This window comes from Rhododendron vialii, chromosome 9a (genome assembly GCF_030253575.1).
Source record: "Rhododendron vialii isolate Sample 1 chromosome 9a, ASM3025357v1".
NCBI classification, from domain to species: Eukaryota; Viridiplantae; Streptophyta; class Magnoliopsida; order Ericales; family Ericaceae; genus Rhododendron; species Rhododendron vialii.
In genome coordinates, this window is record NC_080565.1 from 1,358,295 (window position 1) to 1,384,162 (window position 25,868).

General features: G+C 38.7%; 2 protein-coding genes and 2 long non-coding RNA genes across 10 annotated transcripts; 2 read left to right on the forward strand and 2 right to left on the reverse strand.

Moving 5' to 3' along the window:
* Nucleotides 1-586: 586 nt before the first annotated feature.
* On the reverse strand, nucleotides 587-7,823 carry LOC131300678 (putative disease resistance protein RGA4). 7 transcript variants are annotated; one of them, XM_058326627.1, is made up of 8 exons: nucleotides 4,178-7,823; nucleotides 3,901-3,986; nucleotides 3,249-3,813; nucleotides 2,900-2,998; nucleotides 2,718-2,824; nucleotides 1,437-1,551; nucleotides 1,228-1,320; nucleotides 587-857 (listed from the first exon to the last, which is right to left on the reverse strand). In XM_058326627.1, the coding sequence occupies exons 1-2, from the start codon at nucleotides 7,728-7,730 to the stop codon at nucleotides 3,982-3,984; spliced, it is 3,558 nt and encodes a 1,185-aa protein (XP_058182610.1). In that variant the 5' UTR covers nucleotides 7,731-7,823; the 3' UTR covers nucleotides 587-857; nucleotides 1,228-1,320; nucleotides 1,437-1,551; nucleotides 2,718-2,824; nucleotides 2,900-2,998; nucleotides 3,249-3,813; nucleotides 3,901-3,981. The 7 variants fall into 7 exon arrangements, with proteins under 7 accessions (XP_058182610.1, XP_058182606.1, XP_058182611.1 ...); XM_058326623.1 differs by lacking the exons at nucleotides 2,718-2,824; nucleotides 2,900-2,998 and having other exon boundaries at nucleotides 3,249-3,395; nucleotides 3,507-3,813; XM_058326628.1 differs by lacking the exon at nucleotides 2,900-2,998.
* Nucleotides 7,824-10,193: 2,370 nt separating this feature from the next.
* Nucleotides 10,194-13,868, reverse strand: LOC131300679 (uncharacterized). The gene is made up of 2 exons (XR_009191027.1): nucleotides 13,517-13,868; nucleotides 10,194-10,457 (listed from the first exon to the last, which is right to left on the reverse strand). It is a non-coding gene; the product is annotated as an uncharacterized LOC131300679 (long non-coding RNA).
* Nucleotides 13,869-18,145: 4,277 nt separating this feature from the next.
* On the forward strand, nucleotides 18,146-21,079 carry LOC131300680 (uncharacterized). The gene is made up of 2 exons (XM_058326631.1): nucleotides 18,146-18,674; nucleotides 20,541-21,079. The coding sequence occupies exon 1, from the start codon at nucleotides 18,358-18,360 to the stop codon at nucleotides 18,631-18,633; it is 276 nt and encodes a 91-aa protein (XP_058182614.1). The 5' UTR covers nucleotides 18,146-18,357; the 3' UTR covers nucleotides 18,634-18,674; nucleotides 20,541-21,079.
* A 2,319-nt stretch (nucleotides 21,080-23,398) lies between these two features.
* On the forward strand, nucleotides 23,399-25,032 carry LOC131300681 (uncharacterized). The gene is made up of 2 exons (XR_009191028.1): nucleotides 23,399-23,617; nucleotides 24,657-25,032. It is a non-coding gene; the product is annotated as an uncharacterized LOC131300681 (long non-coding RNA).
* The last annotated feature ends 836 nt before the right edge of the window (nucleotides 25,033-25,868 follow it).

The following is a 25,868-nucleotide window of genomic DNA, read 5'->3' on the forward strand; positions in this document are numbered from 1 at the left end:
CGTAAAGACCACTAAACAAAAAAAGGGCTAGTCTTTCCCTCATTCAAAGCCAATACAAGTTCTCGCCTTCAAAAAAAAAAAAAACCCTGTACAAACAACTGCCACAACCGTAGGAGGCAGAAAAAATGAAAAATACAAACTGTAGACACCCCAAAACTTGATTTCCTCCATAAAATATGAGTATTGCTATTGGTACCGACCGGACCATAGGGAAAATGCACCGACGGCCACCGGACGGCCGATCCGAGCCGTCCAAAAATTTTAAAAAATAAAACCGAGTGGCCCCACACGAGAATCAATGGCATCCGAGGTGTGTAGGGTTCTAGATCCGAGCACCCCTTTTTCGTGTATATACACGTATATACAAATATACACGAAAAAGGGGTGCTCGGATCAAATACCCTACACATCTCGGATGCCATTGATTCTCGTGACGGCCCACTCGGTTTTATTTTTTAAAATTTTTGGACGGCTCGGATCGGCCGTCCGGTGGCCGTCGGTGCATTTTCCCTATGGTTTGGTCGGTACCAATAGGATTTCTGATAAAATATATCAACATATTTACGTCAAATTGCCATATACAAGATTGGGCGCATCGGCGGCAAGTGGAGTGCCACAATCTCATTCATCATTTGTGATCTACATAAGCCAAAGCCCATAGCACTAGCGACGTCTCTGGCATAAATGCAAGGAGGATGTACAGCAAATTCTTGTAGAACAGGATTTAATTCTGCAAGAGGTTCGGTACAAACAAAGAAATTTCGAACAAAAGGATCGGGGAAGCAAAAAACCACTAATTTTTAGAACTTGAATTGGAGCAGTGCAAGGAGCATCCCTTCTCTAATTCCCTTCCCACTCTGCATCAAAGGAAATTAATATTCAGCACATACTAAAAGATGCAAACACCAAATAGGACAAGAATTTGCATGGGAGTCATTCTTTTTAAAATTCTTTCGCAAATGAAAAGAACATAGCATCACAAATAACCCTCAAAAAACAGAGAACGCCAAATATAAAACGATCACAAATAGAAAAAACCGGCAAATTGCAGTTAGTTTGAAACTACAAATACCATGTACCAAATCAACTCCTTTCTCACCCTCTTTAAATTAGATAACAGTAGGATAAGAAGGTTTACACGGGTAGTTAGTTACAAAGAATACAGGGGTTAACTGATCGTCGAAAAAGCTATAGTATTTTATCGAATCTCTTCACCTGAATCATTACCTTTCCATTGGAGAGGGAGAAAGAAGAAAGAAGACAAAGAAGAAACGATAAACCAAGCCGACGTGCTACCTTTCTCCTCCCTCTGCATCACGGCTATTCGCAAAAGAAAATAAAACAAAAAGGTCCATTAGTAGCACACAAACAAACCAGCAGAACCATTTCAAGCATAACGAATCCAAACAATAATGAACCCTAGGAACTCAACTTACCAAAGCAGCCGACTTGAATTAGAGCGTCCATGAAGTCCATCACTTCAAGTTTCAGCTAGCTATGATTCAGTCCCCATAATCGAGTGAGCATAATCAAATCGAAGCCATTGCTGATCTGCAACAAAGATGATGATAAAGTTTGCCTGAATCACTTTTACATAATTGTAATACCTTTTTGTTTGCGACTCTCTCCTATCTCTATAACTAATTGTGTACGACTGTATGTATATATCTGGGAGATTCTTTCGCCAGGATTAGTGATTACAATTGAGACTCGTGGGCTAGTCATCAACGGAAGGGATCCTAATAGGTTCATTTTGTGGGATCCTGTAAAACGATTATTGGTTTAAATAGTCATGTCAATCGTATCATCGTACAAATTCACGATACCACTTAAGTATGACTTCCCTTGAACAATGCTGCAATACTTTGACACATATGTAAACCAAAGCATTGCATTGGATATTTATATTTCTAGCCCGAGCAATAAACCAAACCATTTCATCAACCCATTACATTGGATTTTTTGGTTTCTAGCTGTTAGAATTTCTTGGAGGGTTCCAACCTAAAACCAATTGACAATAGGTGAAGTAACCTCTACTATATATTAACCAAGCTTGGGTGGCCTTAAATGAGCGATGTGGGACAAGTCTAACAATCCCTCTCACGTGCAGCCCGAATGCACGTGGAGGTGACAGACCAACAGCTGAGCGATTGACCTGGGCGACAGAGATGACAGAAACTTTCCCACAAGAGGTGAGGCCATCTAAGACCTAGCTCTGATACCATGCTAGGGTTATGTTTTAGACACAATGAACAATACATGATTTCGCTTTTCTTGACACTAGCTTTGGTAAATTACTGCAAGTAATGGAGAAGTGAAAAATTAATGATGGTAGAGGCATTGAACGGGCTTGCATAATATGTAAGTGCAGAACATGGGTGTAGTGCATATTAATTAGATATCATTAGTTATATATTTGGGTCCTGTATACCGCCATGTATTCTAGCAATTTAGAAGACGAGGGAGAAGCAAAGGATTTAGCTATGTTAGGATGGGTGAATCCTACGAATGATACGTTTGAGTCATAATATGAGTCAAATCAAAGTATTCTAAGTCTTTCCCTACACTTGTCTTCTTTTGCAATTGTGAGTGCGTGATTTATGTAATCTCTCGCCTCCAACAAGCTAAATGCTCGAACGCCAGGGTCATATTGATAGTGATGGGAGGGTCTTTTGAGGATGTAAAGAAAAACCACAAGATTAGATTTTGAGATTAACCTTTTGAATTAGTAGAGAGCACAGTAATTCCCATGCTAATAAATAGCACCGCCATTGGTGTCTTGAAGATAAGCACCTCATGTTAGAGAGCTTGTGCGCCTTCATAACTTTGTTTGAAAGAAAAAAAAATATCAAACTTCAAAGTTCAAGAAAGTAAAACCAATATTTGTTTTCGCAATTACCATTTAGATGGCCTCTATGATGCAAGATACGAATATCTTCTTTCACCTAGCCCACGAAGTTCATGACCAAGTACCACAACAACTTGTTCTCCTTAAATTCTGCTTGACAGTGTGTACAAATTTGTCTTAGATAAAAAAAAAAAAAAAAATGGCTGTAAAACTGCTGGATCTGAGAAAGAGTGGGAGAGAGGAGTCGATCAGCAAAATGGGACCCTAATTTGATTGCAGAGAGTCCAACTTTTGATCTAATAAGTGTTACCAATTTGCAAAGAAAGGACAAAGTGGTAAAAGAAAAGTGCTACTTAAGACATTATGGACTGGTTGATCAAACAGAAAACTACTGACTTACTGTATGCAATGTCCATTTCAGGTTGTGAGAGCGATTCAGCTACGATGAATTATTCGCTTTTGTCGCTAACGGAGATTAGGCATTGTAGTCCATGAGCAATAGCTTCACTTTTGAGCGGCCCTTAAAAAGTTTCTTTCCAATCAGCAACTGCTCACGTCTCAGCTTTATTAGTCTAGGAAATTCGCCAGAAACCAGCAAGCAAAGATTCTTAAACAATTTTAAAGGAAAACATCCGTAAGCAGAGTTGATCATTCGGACCTTTGTGTGGAGTGTTGATAAAAGTATATAACAATCAGACCTCTGAGAATATTTATTGCCTTGAGTGCCTTAGATTTTGCATATGGCAAAGAATCTGAAAAAGAAAACGTTTGAAATTGATTTGGAAAAAAAAGCACAATTGATTTGTTGTTCTACTCTTTGAAGTTATATCAGATTTACTACTTGAAACCTTCTTTCTTCCACAGAGTTATTTCAAATGTTATCACGACTCACTGCCACTGTTCTTTGATTGTTACCGGAGGTAGACATCATCTCATCAAAATGGCTTGATGTGTATGATCGAAACCTATAAAATAGAGCCGATTATTAAAGTTGAACAGAGATGGTACTCCAAAAAAACGCAACTTAAAGAAAATGCAGAATGAGAAATTACCTGATTGACAGGGGACTATTCAGGCTTTATCCTCATGAAATGTAATTGAAGAGGGTTCAATTCAGCTCATGGCAGTATCTATCAATCTGTAAGCTCGAAAATTAATGCAAAATAAACTTGGTTAGACAACATCTTCCATGTATTAGTTTCACTTATGCACACAGTGAAAGAGACGGATAGAGAAACAAGAGCAATATGGCAAATCTTGTTAGAGAGGGAGAGAGAGAGAAGAGAAGAGAATGAACCATGAAAATAAGCAATTCCCAAAATCATGTACCTAGTATTTGGACAGAAGGAATATGAGCGATCTTGTGCCCCTCTTCGCCACTTTCGAATCGTTTCTTTAGAAGGGGACAATCAATCACACTCAAATTTTGTAAATTGGTGAGGCATTGAATTGCTTCCAGTGAGGGCAAACTCATCAGGTTAGGGCAACTCCAAAGGGTTAACGATTGAAGAGACGAAAGGTTACCCAACCAATCCTCGAGAGCTTCCAACTCCATGATATCCATAATTCGCAACTCTTTCAAGGCAGTGAGATGCTGAAGTTGATCAGGCAAATGCTTGAACTCTTTCTCATACCATGAATATAGAGCATCAGCACTTGTGGAGGGCCAGGGGAAATAGTCAAGCCCTGAGAATCCACCTATCATCAAACTTTGAAGGCTGCTGAGACAGAACAGCCCCTCTGCCCAACAACTTGCCAATCCTGGACACCATTGAATTGTAAGATCCTGAAGGGATGTGAGGCTGTGCAATTCATTTGAGTCTGTCACGATCAACCGATGGCATGAATAAATGTGGAGCTGTTTAAGAGACTTTAGGCTGTTGAATACTGCCGCTTCCGTATCTTCACAAAAAGACCTTAGGTTATCACAACCACTTATCTTTAACTTCTCCAGAAATGTTAGTTTTAGTAATTGGGCCGGAAAATAACGCAGCTTATTCAATCTCCGTATTTCCAGAGATCTTAGGAATTTGCAGCTTTTTTCAAGCAGATCTTCAACTAAAATCAGAATATTTTCCGACTCCCGATCTGTCAATACATTCAAGGAGGGCATATGCATCAGGCTATATGACATTTCGAGGGGCAAATGAAAGGCTTTCAAGGATGAAATCTTTATGGCCTTGATGGATAATGAACTACAAGGAATGGCTATCAACCGGGGGCATCTCGAGATTGATAAATTCTCAAGGCGAGGAAAGAACTCCTTCATACTTGTGGCATCGGCGGGCGACGATGATATTTCTGACCATTCTTCTAGGTTCATCATATTAAGAAGAGCAAGTTTTCTCAATGCTGGAAAAACGGCTCCTGCTGCTCCGCTACTGGTAGTACTAGCGTTAATGTCAGCACGTGATCCATAGAATTCAGAGCCAATATGCCTCAGATTATGAAGGCCATCCAGTTCAACAATTTCAAGATGTGGAAGGTGTCCAAGTGTTGGGACTTGCTCACAAAGTCTGCAGTCCTTCAATTTGATTCTCACCAAATTTTGAAGAGACCGAGCATCTCTTGTTCGCATCCATGACGCAAACCTTAGTCCTCCAAAACCTGCAAGAATTAATCCCCTAAGGTTCTTGTGTGGTTGAAGTCCTTCCAACCCTTCTTCATGCTCAACGCATAATTCCATAATGTCCTCATGGGCCCAGTGGTACACCAACTCTTGGATGCTTGGTTTCCCCAACATATTTGCCTTTTTTGCTTCTTCTCTCTCTTTAACTTGTTGGAGATTGTAAATCTTTAACTTGCCTCTTAGCTTGCTCAAACGTCCCAACTCCTCAATTTTATGGCCCTTATCATCACCCACAACAAAGAAAGTTAATGTCTGCAAAGAAGTCAAATCCCCAATCAACGCTGGAATCCCTGTACTAGAATTGCTATCATCCATACAAAGATGTCGCATGCTTACCAGTTTGTGAAATTTTTTTGGAAACTCTGTGACATATGGCAATTTGAGGGTTTCCAAATTATAGAGCTTTGTAATACAATCTGGCACTTTTTCAAAAGAAGAATTGGAGAGGTCAAGATATTTCAAATGTTTGAACTTCCATATTGAACTCGGAAATTCTTCCAAACCAGATTTTACTATACTCAAGACCCGTATACATTTGACATCTTCTGTGTTTATGGGGAGATGCCCGATTAAAAACAATGTCCTTAGTTTTCCAACATTTTCTTTTGAAATTTGTAACCTTGTTTCTTCTCCAAGATACAGCCACAAATGTTTAACATCAGGATAGTCCTTCGCCTCACTAGCCTCCAAAGTCAAACAATTACCCTCCGAGACAGTCAGAGCAAGATCATGCACAAGATCATGCATCTTGCAACATGTAATATTATCATACTCATCCAATTCAACTTCTTGGAACAATGACCTGTGCAACAAGACGTTAAAATATTCATTACCTACATCTTCCGCTATCCGATTTGTTCCTAAAGGAGGCTGAAGATAACCTAGAGCCATCCACAGCTGAATCAACTCATCCTTTATTATAATTTTTCCCTTCGGAAAAACAGAACAATAAGCAAAACAATGCTTTAAAGAAGGTGATGGTAAGTCATCGAAACTAAGCCTTAATATTGGTAGGATATGGTTGCTATCTCCAAGTGTACTCCATATTCCACTCTTCTCGACATCATGCCAATCACTTTCATACTTCTTAGACCACAATATGCCTCCCAATGCGTTTATCGCTAAGGGCATACCCTCACACTTTTCTACCATTCTTGCACCAATATCCAACAAAGACTGAGTTTCCATTGGTCCTCCATTGGCGAATGTTTTTTTCTTAAACATGGTCAAACTAGCCTCAGGCGATAGTCCGGGCAAACGATGAGTGAGACAGGGTGATATCTTTTGCATGGTTGATACCACATCCATACCCCGGGTTGTGACTAAAATTTTGCTTCCCTTGGAGCCACCAATTCCTAGCAACGAATTTCTCACGCACTCCCATTCGCTTTCACTTCTATTCCAAACATCGTCTAACACAAGCAAATACTTTTTCAATTTTAGTTCTTTTCCAAGCTTTTTCACTAGTCCTTGAACGTTTTGTATCTCTGATTTGTTTCCAGTAAGGGATTCAATCATCTCACTCAACAGCCTTTCAACCTTGAAATTATCAGACACACAAATCCACATTCTCGCACTACCAAAATTTCTCACAACATCCTCGTGTTTGTAAACTAGTTGAGCAAGGGTTGTTTTCCCTAGCCCAGCCATTCCTACAATGGCAATGACAGATAAATCATCTTCCACATCGTAACGGAGCAACATGTCTATCACCTTCGAAACATCGACATCCCTCCCCACAACTACTGATTCATCTATGTACGGTACAGTCCGCCGGAATACCCTTGGTTGGGCACCACTAGTGCCTACGAGGTGATTTGCTGGTGTAAGACCCATGTCTTTTGCGCTATTGCAAACATCATCTAATAACAAGTTGATATCGTTGACCTTATTAGCCATCTTGAAACGAAATGCGACTGGATTTTTTTTTACAGAGACGACGTCACGTACCTTGTTTCTCAATCGGTTCCGTACCTCAAACTCCCTTCGATTAGCTTCATACTTCAACTCGTCCAGCAGATTCTCGGCATCGCTGGTGACAGCATCGAGGCTCTTCAGCCACGCTTTCATGAGTTGTGATGTTACTTCCCGTTTCTCAGCATCACATAACAGAGCTTGAATCATAGTTAACCTTTGGCGGAGCTTTTCGAGGTTTGCCTTGAACCCCCATGCTAGGCTGATCTGCTGGTTTGCAAGGGGAATCAAGCCGGTCAGGATTGTCTGAGCAGAAGCGATGAGGACGGACTCAGCCATGGGTTATTCTTCACTTGAGGAGAAAAAGAACATTGGATCAAATGGAAATGCTTTTGCGTGAACAGTTAGATTCAAGATAAGGGAGTTTTGATGACCATAGAGAGAGAGAAGCACTACAGTCGCCGAAAGGCAAAAAGCGGTGGTTGGCTAAGGCCATCCTCAATGGCATAATCAAAAGCAAATTATTTTTAAAGTTAATAATATTGGGGTAAAAGATAGCTCATAATGGTATAATCAAACTTAACAATATTCTTAGAAATAATTAAATTTTGGAATTTGGATAACCAAAACTAGCAACCTTTTTCACTAATCAAAATTTGTGGATATCACACCACATAAGTTAACTGGTTCTAAAATTTATGTACACGCGTGTTTCAAATGGTATTTTCTTCTTATTTTCTTCGCGTGCTCTATATCTCATTTTCTTCGGCCACAAACTCTTTCTTTTTCTTTCCCTCCAAAAGTGAAGCTCATATCTTTCAATCATTTACAATTCAACTCATTGTCACCGGATTAAGGTATTTCACTTTTTTTTCCATTTTTTTCGTTCCTCTCCTTATGGTTGAGTACATGAAGCACCTTGCATTCTATTACAAATTCAAGAACACATCTGTTTTTTTTATTATTTGAGTACATAATTTTTTTTCCAAATTCATAATATGATGGAAGAAAGTCACCGATTTTTTCTCCAAAATTATGAGAGAAAATCGATATATTTTTGCCAAAAAAAAATTGTAATGGAGGAAAGTGATCAATGGTGGAAAACATTTGTCGCCGCATTAAGGTATTTCACTTTTTTTTTCCGTTTTTATTTTTTTTTTTTCGTTCCTCTCCTTGTGGTTGAGTACATAAAGAACCTTACATTTTTTTACAAATTCAAGAACACATCTGTTTTTTTTTTTTTTGAGTACATGATTTTTTTTCCAAATTCATAATATTAGGAAAGGAAGTCACCAATTTTTTTCCCAAAATTAAAGGAGAAAATCGATATATTTTTGCCAAAAAAAAAGTGTAATGGAGGGAAGTGATCAATGGTGGAAAACACAAGGGGAGAGAGAGTGTAATTGTAGTGTATCAATTATTTTAGTTATGGACTAGAAGTGACCATTGTGGATCTCAACATTGTTAAGCTTAGCAACCTCATAAATGAATAATCAAAAGCTGATGTGTCAACTTTTGGTTATCCATTTTTGATTATGCGGCTGTGGATGGCCTAACACATGCCGTTTGGGTCCACACGAGTGATCCGATTCGTTTAATAATTTTTTTTTTATAAAAAAAACCAGGTGAGTATTGCAAGAAATCACCTCGATGCGATATGTGTAGATACTCGAATTAAGCTTCTCATCTTTGAAAAATCGAAAATAATGACGGCAACAAGCCCACGAGAAATATGAATCTAGATTGATGATATAATGGCAATTCCTACCCATATTTTTTTAACTCACCTCTATCTGCCCACATAGGCAGAGGAACATAGGGGCAAGAGAGGACAGACAACCCCACCGGTTGCTAAATTTCATAGGAATATATATAATTTTTACCATAGTTTTACTAATTTGACCCACTTTAAAATTTGTTTTTGCCCCAGCCTATACGAAGATTTTGTACTTAGAGAAAAAATGAGTCAAAATAAAATTTTCACCCACAAAAGTATCAAATATAGTGCTAGTTTGTTCATTCCTCAAAATAAATCAACGGTTTCGTTCGACATGATCTCTTCATACTCTTCTCCTACTCTCTGCCTGACTGCTCTGCACCAAAATTTCCATGGAAGGTAAGAATCTCCTTCTCCCCTCTCTCTCTCATAGCCACGGTAGAGAGAGTATTTTCCACTATGAAGATTGTAAAAAGTAAGCTCGTAATCATATGTGTGACCGATGTATGCATGATAGTTTGATTGTATATATAGAAAAAGATGTTTTTGAAACCATTACAAACGAGGCTATAATCCATTGTTTCCAGAGTATGAAAAATCGTCGAGGTCAATTGTAAATTTTGTTATTAATATATATCTACTTTTAGAGTAACTTGTTAATCCTAACTGTTTCTTTCAATTAGCAACTAGAAAAGTGAATTACACATAGTTCAAATTTTCGAACTCATTTTCGAAAATCTTGGCTTCGCCCATATTTTATAATGGGTTGAGTTAAAAATGGGTTCAATATGGGTTAGAATTAAAAAACCCACTCCCCATTTTTTTACTCTCCAGCGCCTCTGCCATAATTTTTTTCTGTCAGCATTGTATATATCAACGGGAGTTAATAGGGGGTGTTAGAGTTAGCACAGGGGATCTAGAGATCATCTATAACCCTGTCCCTCAAAGCCCCCACCACGTGGTGTCACGCCCTCGATTTTCAGCTAAAATAATAATACATTTTCTATAACAAAAGTCTTCCTCTCAAACTATATTTACCCTTAACTGACATGCCAATCCAAATAAAGAATCAAAGTCTCTTCTTCTTGTCTCTAAATTTTTTTTTTTTTTTTTACGTAAAGTCTCCAAAACGTCTTCAATTTAAAAGGGCTTCACAATAATCAAAGAGATGAGTTTATACATAGCTTTACATATGCTCAAACCAAAAGATACCACATTCAATTGCAGGTGAAGTACACAACGTGAATTAGACTAGTTGATAAACAACTCCTTAATAATTCCAACGAAGCTCCCAAGAGACGTCTCCATGTGCACTCCATGCAATCCAAGCTAAGTGCCATGGCGAGTACCTGAAAGGATAGGGTGAGCTACACTAGCTCGTAGAGATATCCATACCTAAATTACATGCAGAAGCGAAGACAGATTACAAGGGAAAACATTTTCCAAAAGCATACGTGTCTTGTCAAAAGTGAAGCTCAAAATGTCATACTCATGCTGGAAAATATTTAACTCCATTTCTCAAACACCAACACTCTCAACCACACACGCCAATATTCTTAAATATCTCAGCTTACCGCTACGGCATTACCCAACCCAATCCCTGCTTTTTCATTTCCATTTTAATGACCTAAAGATTAGTCTGAGTTCTTTAACAAAATGTTTTACTTTCTTTTCTTATACAACTAACCAACCTCTCACAAAAAATATACACACTAGGCATGTAGAGCTAGAACATAAGGTAAGCAATGACAAGTCAAACAATACCGCACCTCAACAATAAGGAAACTCACCCGTCAACCCCAAATTAATCTTCAAATCTCAAGTTTAACATCTAGTAAAAATCTCTTCACAATAAGATTTCCTTTATGAAACTCTCGCAATGCATAGCACCACAAGGTACCAAATATGCATTCACACAAAACAAATTGACCACCACATATCAGGAAAACAAGCCACAATGATTTGGAGGTCTAAAGGAAGGAATATAAAACATGTATTGACATACTGGACAATCCAAGTTACCAACTCAAACTGACATTTCAATCTTAGTATGATGCTAAATACTATGAAGATTCTCCGTTTTCACTGTCACATATTTCGATTTCATTTCCGGGCTTTTAGGACCCCCGTGCGTCCACTACAATCTTTTGAATCAATTCCGCGCTTTTAGGACCCCCGTGCGTCCGCTAAAATCCTTTTGATTCAATTCCGGGCTTTAAGACCCCCGTGCGTCCATTAAAATCCTTTGAATCAATTCCGGGCTTTTAGGACCCCCGTGCGTCCACTAAAATCCTTTTGATTCAATTCCGGGCTTTTAGGACCCCCGTGCGTCCATTAAAATCCTTTGAATCAATTCCGGGCTTTTAGGACCCCCGTGCGTCCACTAAAATCCTTTTGATTCAATTCCGGGCTTTTAGGACCCCCGTGCGTCCATTAAAATCCTTTGATTCAATTCCGGGCTTTTAGGACCCCCGTGCGTCCATTAAAATACTTTTGATTCAATTCCGGGCTTTTAGGACCCCCGTGCGTCCATTAAAATCCTTTGATTCAATTCCGGACTTTTAGGACCCCCGTGCATCCATTAAAATCTTTTGATTCAATTCCGAGCTTTTAGGACCCCCGTGCGTCCAATTCAATTCCGAGCTTTTAGGACCCCCGTGCGTCCACTAAAATCCTTTTGATTCAATTCAGGGCTTTTAGGACCCCCGTGCGTCCACTAAAATCCTTTTGATTCAATTCCGGGCTTTTAGGACCCCCGTACGTCCCATGTTCGGCATCACACCTTACGGTGGATCCGTGGCTTTCATTATCGTTCAATTAGTGTCACATATTCTCACTAACAAGTAATCTCGTTATCCACCGTTTCTCTAATCCCCACACATAGCAAAACACATCTCTCACACCAATCCTTAGATTCAGTTACACGTAAATAATCTTGTCTTCATCATTTCAATAAAGAAAGCACAAAAACCCACATCCTTCACATTGTAAATCAACCATTTATTTCACATCTCATATTACCACCTAATGAACCCCCTTTGTGACATCTCCATCAAGAGTCTAATTTGCAAATACTTATAAAGATCCTCATCTTTGTAGTACCCATCAATGCTTAACAACCATGCACTCATGCCAAGTGATTCACCAAATCCTGTTTAACTCACTGCAAGTATCCCGCAAGCCCAAAGACTCAATCTCATGGAAAGACATTGAATAATTTACACATCGCGTCAAACATTCCACAACTTAATTTATCATCGATCGTATCATCCATCTAATCCATTTTCTATTCCAATCGTTTATAAGTATTTTAACCCTTATGCTCATTAGTTCTCATATCCCAATAATTAATCATCTAGATCAACTCATCATATCCCCACATATCCAATAGGTGAAATTAATCATTCACACTTGACCATATCCAATTAAACAATATGAATTCCAGGGCGACACTTAAACCATTGAAAAGTAGACTTCTTCTTCTTTGAATCCATAGGTCATACATCAAAAACAAAGTTCGGGTAACCTAACTACGGCCTTGCGATTATAGCTTCAACATAACAGTAAAAACTGGTGCGAAGGCAGAATTTAGGTCAACTTTGGATGCAAATCTGTTATCGCTCGGACATACCCATGATGCATGGGATGTATCGTTGGAAAGCTCTATGTGTCTAGTTTCTAACAAAACAAACGGTGCGTCATTTCGAGTCCCGAGCTAGGAGTTATGGCCATTTTACCAAAGTCCGCTGGTGCTGTCAGATTCAACGCGGGAACAAGTAAAATTGATTGAAAAATCATAACTCTTTCATCTTAAACCCAAAAATATTGAAACCAATGCCAAAAGTCGCACCACTACAAGCCCTACACTCAGTAAAAATCCCAGGTTCAGAAACAAGAGGAGATTAACCCAACAATCAAAAGAAATACAGATTCGCAACCATTTTCGCCCTAGTCGACCAACCCTACGTTAGAAATTCACCAAAAATTGTATACCTAACCGAATCACTTGATTCCAACGCCAATCCTTTCCCAACTTAAACATGCAGCTCCTGTAAAAGACCCAAAGCCACCAAATTGTTCATCATGCCCAGAAAATTAAAAGAAGACAGCCACGCACAGATTCGCGTATCCAGGAAACAGCCGGTATTCAAAAATTCATAACTAATTGTGTGATTATCGGTTTTTCATGATCTTGGTACCAAAATCTTCGTATTGAAACGTACTTTAACTGTTATGAAGACACCAAAAATTGATTCCTAGCAGAAGGGCTCCCAAAAGACAGATTTCCAAAACCCACGAAATTTTCAGCATATACCAGATTTGTTCAAGACTCAAAATAAATGATCAAACTTGATTCTCGTACATTAAACCAACACTTAAACATGTAAAGAAGGCAGGAGATCCCTACCTCGAACGTTGAAATTAAAACCCCAAGAATCTCCAGGCAAAACCTCTCCCGAAAACACCTCCTCCGAGCTTTCCAACGCGATCAACGGCTAGAACTCGACTCTAGGAGAAGAATACTCCAAGATCCCTTGGTTAATTTGAGATTTGGGGAAGAAATTTGAAGAGAGAGAGAGAGAGAGAGAGAGAGAGAAGCCGTGGGAGAGATGAGAGAGTGGCGTGGGTGTGTGTTGTGTTTACTGTGAGAGAGAAGAGAGAATTATAATTGAGGAGAAAATTATCTCCTACACCCACACATACATCTATCACATGCCATACACTCACATATTTCACAATTGCACCGAATTTTCAACTTCTTGCACGTCAATCCCCAATTCATTATCCACCATAATAATCAATTCTTTTAAAAAGGGTCCTCTAATATCCCCAACATTAAAAATAAAATTTTTTTTAATACGGGTCTCTACACGTGGAATATTCGAACTTTGGTCACCATTGGAAGAGAGAAATAAGCAACCAACTCTACTGGAAATGGTTCTCCTACGATAAACAATTTGCAAGTGTGAGCAAGTGGAAAATTGGGTTGAGTTGTCACACGGTCAAAGCCTCAGAGAGTCCGACTTTTGATCTACCAATTTGCAAAGAATGGACAAAGTGATAAAAGAAAAGTGCTACTTAAGACATGGGAATCGATAGTTTGTGCACAGACCGTTCTTGAGAGCCCATAATGGATCCCACACAAATTATCTCATACGTTCAGTAATTTTAAAGTAACTAGTATTTGAGTGGCCTTAAATGAAACTAGAGGATGGGGCACACGTGATGCGTGTGCTTGTCGGATTTTCACAACATTTTGTGAAAATTTGATCAAACAATAAGTGGGAAGTAGTTTCACAACATTTTGTGAAAATTTGATCAAACAATAAGTGGGAAGTAGTTTTACAAAAATGTTGTGAAATTCCGACTTGTACACGCATCGCTGTGCCCTGACCTCTAGTATTAACCTATTGTGATAGATAAACAACAATTAAATTCTCAAAATATCAATCGAATTGTCATATACTATAGTAACAATTAACATCTATATTATAAAACAGAGCGGTTTTTTATCTATCCATACAAATATGAGAACCCCTCTAACCGTTGGATCACAATTTCAGTAGGTTACCACCGTTGAATTAAATCATTGATTCTAACCTATTTCCCATGAATGTCTACCTAGCAGTTTTCCTCTTCTCCATCGTGTTTCCTCTCTTCTCTCCCCTCTTCCTCCATAGTTATACTCTCTCCCTCCATCCTTCCCTTCAACCCCCCCCCCCCCCCCCCCCCCCCGAACCCACTCCTCAGAGCTCCAGAAAACCCCCGAACCCACTCCTCAGAGCTCCAGAAAAGAAAAGAAAAAAAACAGTGCCCACAAAGCTCCTCCACCAATCAGCCGTCCCGCACACCTACCAATCAGCCATCCACGAAATCAATTCCTTAGGGTCTTCCTGTGGAAAAATTAATGTGGCCTAAATTGCTGTTTAGAATGAGAATTTTTTTTATGAGAGTCTTATCGAGAAAAAAAATTGTTGTTTAGGATGAGAATTTTTTTGCTGTTTAGACTAGGAAATGGATTTTGTCTTTAAAAGATGCTCACTTTGTGTTTGTTAAAATGTATGTTTGATAGAGTGAAAATAGTGGAGAGTGAATTAATTCTTTATGCCCACTTTTGTGTAGCTCTCTTAATTTTTGGATAGACTTTGTGGTCCGACACTGCGAGGACACGCGACATGGCGGAAATAACATGTGGAGACATGTCTGGGGAATTTTTTTGCTGTTTAGAAAAAAAAAATTGATTTTGTTGTTTAGGATGGGAATTTTTTTGATCTATAACTTTTGTTATTTGTCTCTAAAAAATGCTCACTTTGTATTTGTTAAAATATATGTTTGACAGAGTGAAAATAGCAGGGAGTGAATTAATTCTTTATACCCACTTTTGTGTAGCTCTCTTAATTTTTGGATAGACTTTGTAGTCTGACACTGCGAGGACACGCAACAAAACGGAAATATGTGGAGACATGTCTGAACACGCCACATGAGGTATCATTACCAGGGTAAATGTTGGAGACACGGCAAAGTGAATTCAACACTTTTTAAAAGCTTTACCAAGATAACATATGTATCTTAAAAAGTATTCTAATTGAGAGTTTATTTGTTGTGGACTTTGTTCAACTTTCGATTGAATGGTATTATTTGATCAAATCACTACAGGACCAGCGCATCCCGTTCCCTAGGTAACAATGTGATCAAATCCTTACAGCACCAGCACATCTCTTTCCCTCGCTCTCTCTCCTATCGCCAAGCCTATGACCGAAACGTATTGCGCCGTGCCTTCAGGCACGGGCATGCACTAGTGTATATACATATCTATACATTACCATGCTAATAGCCACTATTTTGCTAACGTCGCTGCCGGGTGAAACATTAGGGAAAGAAGTAGATTTTGTGATAGGGGAGAAGTTGTAGTGGGAGAGAAACTGACGTAGGTTCATTGGGTGGGTAGTTATTGAGTTGGGTGGTTATTTGGTGTTAGTTTGTCTATTATGTCCCTACAATTAAGTCCTCTATAACTTCAATTGTGCATGAATCTTTTTATCTTTTGTGGGTAGTTTTGGAAATGAAAAAATATGACAGGGGAGACACCAAAGTTGTGCTCTCCCTTTATATAGTAGAATAGATTAGCTTGATTGAGGTGCCTTAAATGTCTGATGGATTCTACTCCCTTCGTCCCATATTATTTGGACTTTTTCGATATTTGTGTCAGTTTTCAATCATTTGTATCTTCCAATATGAATCTCCAACAATATGCAATATGGATCTTGTTTGATAGTTCTCGATTAGATCTATAATACAAAGTTTTCAAAATTATAAAAAATATAATAAATTGGGAGATATAAGAGTTTAAAGAACGGCGCGAATATCGAAAAATACCAAATATTTTGGGACGGAGGGAGTAAGAGAGAAGGTAAGTTAGCCTTTGATTCTCATTCTAGGGTCTAGTCGGATTGTGTGGGGCTCCTTTCAAGATGATGCATTCTTTTGGATCCAAGATTTGAGGCTTGCTCCCTGCCTTCTCCTTATCCTGCAAAATGAGGAACGACTAAAGACCACACCGAAGGCTCTACGGAATGGCCCTCCGGTGCAAGAATCAGTACACTTGCAGAGAGGAAAAGAAGAACCAAGAACTAGGGTTTCTTGTGCGTACCTCTTCCAGGAAGGTATAACGGGATATTTATAGAGAGCTCCTAGCTTGATCTCCAAGATTGCACCAACGCTCGACACGCGTCGGCTGATGTCACCCTTACGTCACATTTAGGGTTTTGTAACCATTTGTAGGATGAGCTGACACCTTCACGTGCCCCTATCTTTATCCCGATAACCGCTCGAATGACGTCACGAACGTCACCACGACCAAGGTTGTTGTTCCCATGTGGGTGACCTGGAATGATGGCCACGCTCATTCGGGACCGAGCGTGGTGTGCAACCGTCACAACTATAAGTTTACTGATGGCTCATTCATAAGTTATGACTTTTCAATTTCTCATTCATAAGTTAGCATCCTGAGTTACAAGTATCACTCCCTTTTATAATTTTAGCAGCAAAAGTAGTAATTCTACCCGCACAATAAATGTTATCAAAACTCATTCATATTTCAAAGCATTTTTTTTTAGCTGTGAACAATATATATGCAAACGTTCTTGCTCGTAGAATTTAGCTTGTAGGGGAAAAAAAATTTCGCATGTATCTTATTATTATTATTATTATAATATCTGTAATTTTTTAACTGAATTTTGTCATATGCGTAAGTACAATAGAAGGGCGAACTTAATTAATTTTTTCGTTTTGTGTGTTTTGTTCGTCTTTCCTGAATTTTGTTAGATTTGCATCATATTTTTTGGATTAATCATCCATCTCGACGAGATGAATCTAAAAAGTACAAAATTATGACGAAAAGCAAAAAAAAAAATTCACTAAAGACAAAAAAAAAAATAAAAAAATCAAACGGCTGTCTTATTTGTCTAAACTCTAAAGTGTTGTCCTATTTAAATTTTTTCAACATCGATTCATATTAACCACAAAATTACGATAAAAAGCTAAACAAAAAATTACGAAACGTGTTAATAACCGGGTCCTATTTGAATTTTTTCAACATCGGTCCATATTTTTATATTTTTTCGATTCGTCTTGTTGAGAAAAACGATTAACTACAAAAATTACAACAAAAAACTAAATAAAAAGTTGTGAAAAATAAAAAAAATATTAATATAAATTTCAGACTTGTATAAGTTTACAAGAACACACCTTAAAATTTGCATATTTGGAGCAGAGAGAGGTAGTTGCTCTTTCTAGTCCGGGTCGAGTTCAGTCTAGTGCTGGGCTACAATTCCTTGAAAAGTGTTAACCCGGCCCAACCCAGAACTCGACTCTTTAACCTCCAATTCGTCTCACCGGACAGGACGCTCTAGCCAAGCTTTCTCAGAGAGTACTATCAGGTTCGTTCGTTCATTCATCCCCTTTCTCCCTCAGTTTTCCTCTACTTTGCTGCATGATCCAACAAAACCCTAGCTTTTCGTTGTTTCATTAGGTTTGTTTGATTGAAATTCGAACAAAAACCCTAACTTTCCGTTGTTGTATTAGGGTTGTTTGATCGAACAAATCCTAAGGCACTCTTACAGATTACAGGTTTATTGGGTTTTGAATCTTTATATGCTTCAGCTAATTTATACTTACAGAATTGTAAGTCTCTCTTTCATATTAAGCTAATCTACCAAAAAAATACGGTTTGTGGGGCCGACCTAAGACATGTCAGCAGGAAGCAACGGGGTCCTGTGCGAGCGGTTGCACCGGGCCCTGAGCGAGTGCCACCGTCGTGTCCCCAAGGGTCCGGGGCAGGAGGCGGCATGCCGCCACTTGAACCGATCACTGGCGGAGTGCCTGGTGGCGGAGGCCTGCCCCACCGAAGTAGAGGCCGTTCGGAGCCTCTGTTCCAGCGGTGGCACCGCTCTGAAGCGTTCCCAGTGCCAGCAAGCCCAGCTCTTCCTCTCCGTCTGTCTTTCTTCCCACCAAATCCCCTCTTGACTCAAAACCCTAATTCATTGCCAATTGGTTTTGTTGTTTAGGTATGCATTCTTGTTTCAATTCAAGTTAGTTTTATTTCGAATGCCTGAGACGTACCAAAATGCCCCTGACGCATAGCATGTTATATTGTTTTGGACTCGATGTCTGATGTGAGATCGGAGGTAAATCGGCTTGTTCTGGGCCAAGTACGTGAATGTGCATGGTTTTCTTGTTTGATAATTTTGTTCTTTGTTGTAAATACAGTGATTTGATTCCAATTTCGTATTTGCCCATCTAAAGGACCTATGTTACATGGACTTGGGTGTGAGTATCGGGTGTGGGTGCAAGTCCAAGCGTCGGACCTTCCTAAACTTAAATCTTAGGATACGTGGATATGTGTCACCAACTTGGGTAAGGGCACGGGGACACGTCCTGAACTCTTGTTTGTATTATATATTGCATAATTTTCTCAGATTATGTACTGTAAACATAATGTTTACAAATGTATTTAAACAAGAAAGGGTTAAGAAAATTTTGTTTTTGCTATTTCCTTATTTCCTGTCTATGTGAAATACTCGAATTATCTCTTTTCTAGCTAATATGATATTCCTTTTCTTGAAGTATCTTAAGAAGTAGAGGATCCAAGTGTCCAAAAGGATGCGGGTGTCGGACACATCGACACGGGTACTTGAGCCAAAATGAAGGATCCATGTAACATAGTAAAGGACAAACCCAGTGCACGAGTTTCCCACCATTGCGGGGTATAGGGAAGGATTGATGTATGCAGCCTTACCCATCTACCAAAGATTTCCTTTATTTTTTGTCATACCCGTTAGGTGTGCAAGAATATCCAAGACCTACTCTAGCTCAAGTTCTTTCCCTTGTTTTCCACAGTCGATGATATTAACCATTACATCTATTCAATTGGAATCCATAACTTGGTTTTCTTGTCATATGACCAAAGCATTTGTACTACCTAAACACCATCCCAACCCATTAACAAGGTGTCAACTTTCGTTCCATAGGAGTTGAATCCACAGGCTCACTACACTTAAATGCAGATAGACAACCGTTGGGCCAAGTGCCTCGGTTACTTGAAATCCATAACTATCCAAACCGAGCGTTAGTGACTTGTAATACCTTAACCTTTTCCTAATTCGTACTCTGCCTGCTCAATCATAGTTATTAAATGTCATGCTTTTCCTTCTTTGGCTGCATGCACTTTCTGGTCGAAAATGTTGTTGCTTTTCTTATAACCTGTGGTATAAGCATCGTGGTTCTGAAAAGTAGTCATCAAAATATACGGCGAATGTGACGAGCATTAGCCTCCTCAGCTAACCGTTCTGTTTCCAATCTCCTCCCTGCGATCTAAGCTTAAAGTTCAAATGTAGAATATATGCCATGGTCGGTTCCATTAGGTGCATAATTGTAGATATGATTCTCTGGGGCTTGTTTTTGGGGTCTTTCTGAATGAAAAGCAAGGGGGAAGTGTATGAATCAGGACAGTTATATCTTGTGGACGTTTCAAAGATGGTTGATAACCTTGTTGAGTTCTAGTATATCATCACTTGCTTCATACTTCCAGTTATCTGAATACTTCATACTTCCAGTTATGTGGGTGTAATTTGTTTCTCCTTTGCTTTCTGAATTGAACTTCAATCACGATGTTAAACTATTTCAAGAAGTTTCATTATGTTCAATGAATGTCTTTTCTGGATTTGTTACCTTTTGGTATCTGAAGTTAGTGGATCTATATGTGCTAAAAGGCCACAAAATTAGGTTGTATCATATTTCTTGTTCCCTTTGTGTCTTCGATTGAAAGAGTTCCAGAAAAATGTCATGTCATAGGGGGAAAATGTCATGTCATAGGGGAAAAGTGGATTCTCGACTTTATCTGCAACTGATGAAATCAATTGATCCGTGTCCAGTTTTGCAGTTTGAAGGCACTTCAGAATAAGTTATTTTCGTGAGATGGCTGGGGGATTTGGCAGCCTTGCACCAAAGACTAAGAATATGGTTGTCGCGGGCGGGTTGACAGCATTTGTGTTTGGCGTGTATTTCTACACCATGAGAGCTGTTGGAGGTACCGACGAACTTCAGGTAGCTATTGATAAGTTTGAAGAGCAGAAAAACAAGAGTGAGGGTGAAGCAAGTTTGGCATCGAAGGTCTGACTTTTGCGGTCCTCCATGAAGTGATGTATTTGGGTGCGGTGTTTATTGTGTGAGAAAAGAAGTCATCTTTTCCTCTCAAATAAAGCTTCTTGCGACTCTTTTTGCAAGTTTAGCTTAACATACATGATGTGTTTGGAAGTAGCGTATTTTATGTATTTGCTCAAGGATAAAACAATGAAAGACAGAGATCTTAGAGGGCAAAGAGTGAGATTTTTAAAGGTTGTGTGTTCCAGTGTGAAGTTCATAGCTGAATTCTTCGTTAAAGGAATAGAAAAAAGTACTTGACATCTGATTAGTTTGCTTGTTCTTTATGTGTTGTCGCGCTTTTTGTTCGACTTCTGAGTGATAACCACCTGTATCTGCAGTAGGAAGGGGTTTATAACCACAATACCACATATAAAACGACCTGATTATCGTTCTTTTTGTTTATGAACATAAAACCAGGTCCACAGTTATCTTTTCAGCAAGTCCTCCTGGGTTTGCTCATACTTGAATGCAAGTAGTTAATAGGAAAGAAATATAATCCTATAGTGGTTTTAAACTAACCTGTGAGAATGAAGTATTTGCTGACCAAGGGCTAAATAGCCAAATTGGACACCATCTCTAGAGGTTATATATCCAAATTTGTGAATATTTTCGCGGAGGAAGGATAAGTGTAGAAATCAATTTTGCTTCTTTAATAATTTGTTATTTCTTGATTCCATTTTGTTCTCATTTTCACAACTCCATGATCCAAAAAAGGTGAGAGAAATCAGATTCCCAGCTTTGTTTCATGAGGGAAGCACATAACATTTTCTGAGTTAGGTACAGAGGTGGTGTGTGGAAAAAGCTTTGTTGCCTGCATGAGCACTTATTAGAGCATATACACCAGCATAAGCCAAAACACCCAATCAAAATGTGTGATTTCTATTTGAGCAAGCCACTTTTACTTGAATTATCTTCATAGAATGTTATACGCAGTACGTTCTCCGACATGTATACCTATATCATCTCAAACTGAGGGTTTGTTGTAGATTTGAGTGGTGGGGTAATAATGGTGTTGTAATCCTCATCAAGTAAGGATTCAAATATTCTGGTCTCAAAGTCCATAGCAAACTTTAGAAACAGTAGCGGTTCAGGTTCTGGTCAATTTCCGGCTAGTTAGTATGAAATCCTAGTCCTAGATTTGATCATTCAGATCGTATTCCAGCAGTTTGCAGCAATTTCCAGATCGTTTGGAATGTGAAGTGTGTGACTGTGCGTGCATTTGTTCTCAGAGAGAGAGAGAGAGAGTCCATGCCGGCGAAAAATGCTGAGGGAAGAACAAAGAGTTGGAAATGATTAAAGAATTAGGATCGGAGTCCACAACCACGTCTGATCTATCGAGTTAAGGTCTGTCTCAAAAGTCTAGGTCAACCTTGTCTGATCTTGCGAGTTACTGTAGCTCTATTCAAAAAGACTAGATCACAATTGCACCAACTGGAGCTGATTTTGAGTGTGCATGCTCTCCAAAATAGATAAAGTGATCTTTTAACTAGGCTGTTGTTCTTGCCCGGCCCTTAACAACCAGCAGAGAAAGGAGAGACAGCTTTTGAGCGTAATTTACAGGGCGTTCTTGTGGAGACAGATTCTGAGCGTAATTTGCAGGGCGTTCTTGTGGAGACAGATTATGGCTCTAGTTTGCCACCTTAATGAGAAAGGATCGGGTACTCACGAGTTAAGTAACACTCTTAATAATTGCAGGTTTCTTCTGGATCGACTTAAAGGAGGAGTTCAGCATGTGTTTCGAGAAGCAAATCGGAGTGCCAATGTGGTTGTCAAACTTCCTTGTAGTAGTAATACTAGTTCTTTTGTTGTTATTGCTTCGTATCCCCGCTGTCTCGAACGGTATTTGTTAGATGATTCTAGGGGAGTTATGTTCCCCAGGACTATGTTTTAGTTTCTTTGTAATATTCCAGTTAATAAATTAAAAAAAAAAAAAAGCAGAGAAACGCAAAATGAAAACCCAAGCCCATCAACAAAAATTTAGCAAGACTGCCGGATTAACATTTGGAATTATTGTATAGCAACACAATCCTCGTTTCAAAGTTCGTCTGACATCTTTGAAATCAAGGAGTATTGACCACCAATTCCTATGGCACTACCCACTCCGATTAGAATTACCTTTTACAATTTACAATAGAATACTAACTGGCATTCTTTTTCTTCTCTCTGCCTATCACCATATTTTCACGCCCCTTGAATAGATGCATAAAAGCATCAGTAGTAAGTACGGTAACATACAAGCTTCCAAAACTACCTTCGCTTTCAATCCAACTAGATAGCCTAACGCTTGTGGAAAATTAGGAAATCCGTATCACATCCAAGCCATCATTATTGACTTATTATCCAAATGTGAACCAAATTCCAAGACTACCCCATCTGTCTTAAATTGTTGGATTCCTGCAAAAAGATTTGGAATTTTGATATCAAAAAATAAAATATTTTTACGTATTATTTTTTAAATTTATTTGCACCATATTAAAAAACTCTTGAAGTACTTTAATATGATATAAAAAAAAAACTTGAAAAATGGTACTTTTAAGTATTTTATCTTTCAAACCGAAAATTAAGGGGACGGGTAATTTTGGACACAGGGAGTGTCAGAAAACATGGGGCTAGATAAGTCAGGAATGAAACCAGGCAGACCCATCTTACATTTGCTACCCCCTTCTCTCTCTCTCTCTCTCTCTCTCTCTCTCTCTCACACACACAAGTCTGGTTTATTTTCCAGAAACTTTCTCCCTCAAGATGGCGTACTCCATGCGCTGGGTTCTAATGGTTTTCCTTATCTTGATGTTTCTTGTGGCCACAGGTTCGTTTTCCATTTTTGTTGCCCTAAAACTCATTTTCCCATGTTAATTAAAGTTAGTTAGAAAATTTTAAGTAGTGGCGTAGTTAGGATTTTGACCGATTTCGCCCGCTAGGTGTAAAATGGTCATTTTAAATCTCAAGTCTGTCGAACCAAATATCTGAGACTCTCGATTTTTAATCTTTCTATATCCGGTCTTATACCATTTTTCTGAATGAAAATCCGAGTAGAAAACCCGATTTTACAGTTGAGACTAAAAACGACCATTTTAGCAGGAAAAAGAGCCGGGGGGAAAATGGTCATTCAAATGTTAAGTTCAGGACTAACGTTTTCCGAAAATCATAGAATTCATGAAACATCCCGTGCATCTTGGATTAAACCCGCATAATGACGGTCCGGAGTTTTTTTTTTTTGCCACATTGTATAATTAGTGGGGTTTAGCGGGATGTGTTAGATTAGCACACACCCCTATACTTTGTGCAGTATAGTGTGATCATCAATTTAGGGAGTGTCAACTTCCCTTATACTTTGGGCTTAATTCTGTGATTTGACAAAGAAAGAGTGAAAAGGAATTCATGACATTCACTACATAGAGACATTATTTTTACGACCATAAAACACTTCAACAAAAGACCTACAATTGAAGATGGGATTCTCTGACTAAATAAATAGCAAGATGATCTCTGAGTAAACGAAATACGAAAAGAATATGAGTACATACACCGCATACGTACATACGCATTTTGGGTCCGTCTCGGGTCCCAAAAAAATGAGCCGAGCAGTTCATTTTGTTGAAAATAGTTTGTTGAGGGTCCCTATAAAAAAATCAATTTTTTAAGATATCGATAAAGGTGTTTACGAAACATTTAACTTTGCTTCAGAATCCATGCCTATAGATATATTCTTAAGCAAATTCGGACTTGAAACAGACCCATATGTATGTACGCAGCAGTTTATGCACATGAATGTATATACCTATAGCACAGCTGGTTTAATTAACTCAAGGATTCTCTTGAATTGACTCTGTGGTGAATGGATTCAGTTTTAGGACAACAATGCAGTCAGAAAATATGCAACAACCGATGTAAAACTCAGTGTGGCATATGCGTTAACTCCAACTGTGTGTGCTGTGATTGCTCGCTCTGTGGATGATAATGTTGGTGTGCCTCAAAAATAATGATTGCCCTGTCTGTTCAAAGGGTTGGTTTTGGGTTTCCTTCCTCCTTTTTTGGGCTTTGCCCATTTGGGTGTCGGGGCTTTGCCCTTCGGCTTGTTGAATGTATTGGGCTTTGTTTCATTTGGTGTTTTTTTTTTCTTTTCATCCAATCTTTGGTTGGATTTCCCTCCCCTCCCAAGACTTAATGTACTATTCGTCAAGTTTTTCTAAATAAAATGTCATCTTTGCCGATAAAAAAAAAGGGTTGGTTTTCGTACTTAATTTACAAGTAGTGTGCAAGGCTTGTTATTTGTACCAGTGATGTTTATGTTTGTAAGCAAGACAAAAAATAACAAAAACTACAGACCGAGATTGAAAAAAATTTAAAAGTGATTAAAATAAGCAACAAATTTGTCAGTTTCAGCTTATTTTTATCTATCGTGGACTCCTTTTGACCATTTAGTCACGTTTTTATACTTTTTTCAATTATTCTTGCCAAGGAGATGAGTGGATAATTCAAAAGAATTTGACCATATACCCAAACAAAATTGACAAAAAAACAAAATAATCAAAATCAAATAAGTTACGCTAGAGCTAGTCTTAATTTTGGTGGTAATAACTAGCGATGCAAATGAACCGGCCGATAGTGAACTTTTTGAGACTCAACTCGGTAAAAGCTTGTTCGAATTCGATCCATCTACTAAATGAACTTAGCATCAGCCGAGCAAAGAATTAATGAAACAAAAACAATTAAAGTTCTTTGCGCCTTTTGGCTGCCAAAGTCAGATCAATCAGGTCACGCGTTTATAAATTTTTTGAACTACCTGCATAATGGTGGCCCTGAAGTTCGAAGAATCATATACCACCATGTTCTACTCACTGATGGAAAGAGAGGCCTTCAATCTTCCAACAAGATGCGGCAGGGTCATGTGTGAAGCAAGTTTGAAGAATCATATTGCCATTGATAAGTTTGAAGAATCACATACCACCATATCACCATTGATAAGTTCGAAGAGCAAACAAAGAGCGAGGACGAAGCAAGTTTGGCATCGAAGGCCACACTGTTGCGGTACTCCATGCAGTGATGCATTTGGTACC

Coding starts and splice junctions, on each gene's coding strand:
- LOC131300680 (XM_058326631.1), top strand. CDS start 18,358: ATGTCAGCAGGAAGCAACGGGGTCCTGTGCGAGCGGTTGCACCGGGCC.
- LOC131300678 (XM_058326623.1), bottom strand. CDS start 7,730: ATGGCTGAGTCCGTCCTCATCGCTTCTGCTCAGACAATCCTGACCGGC.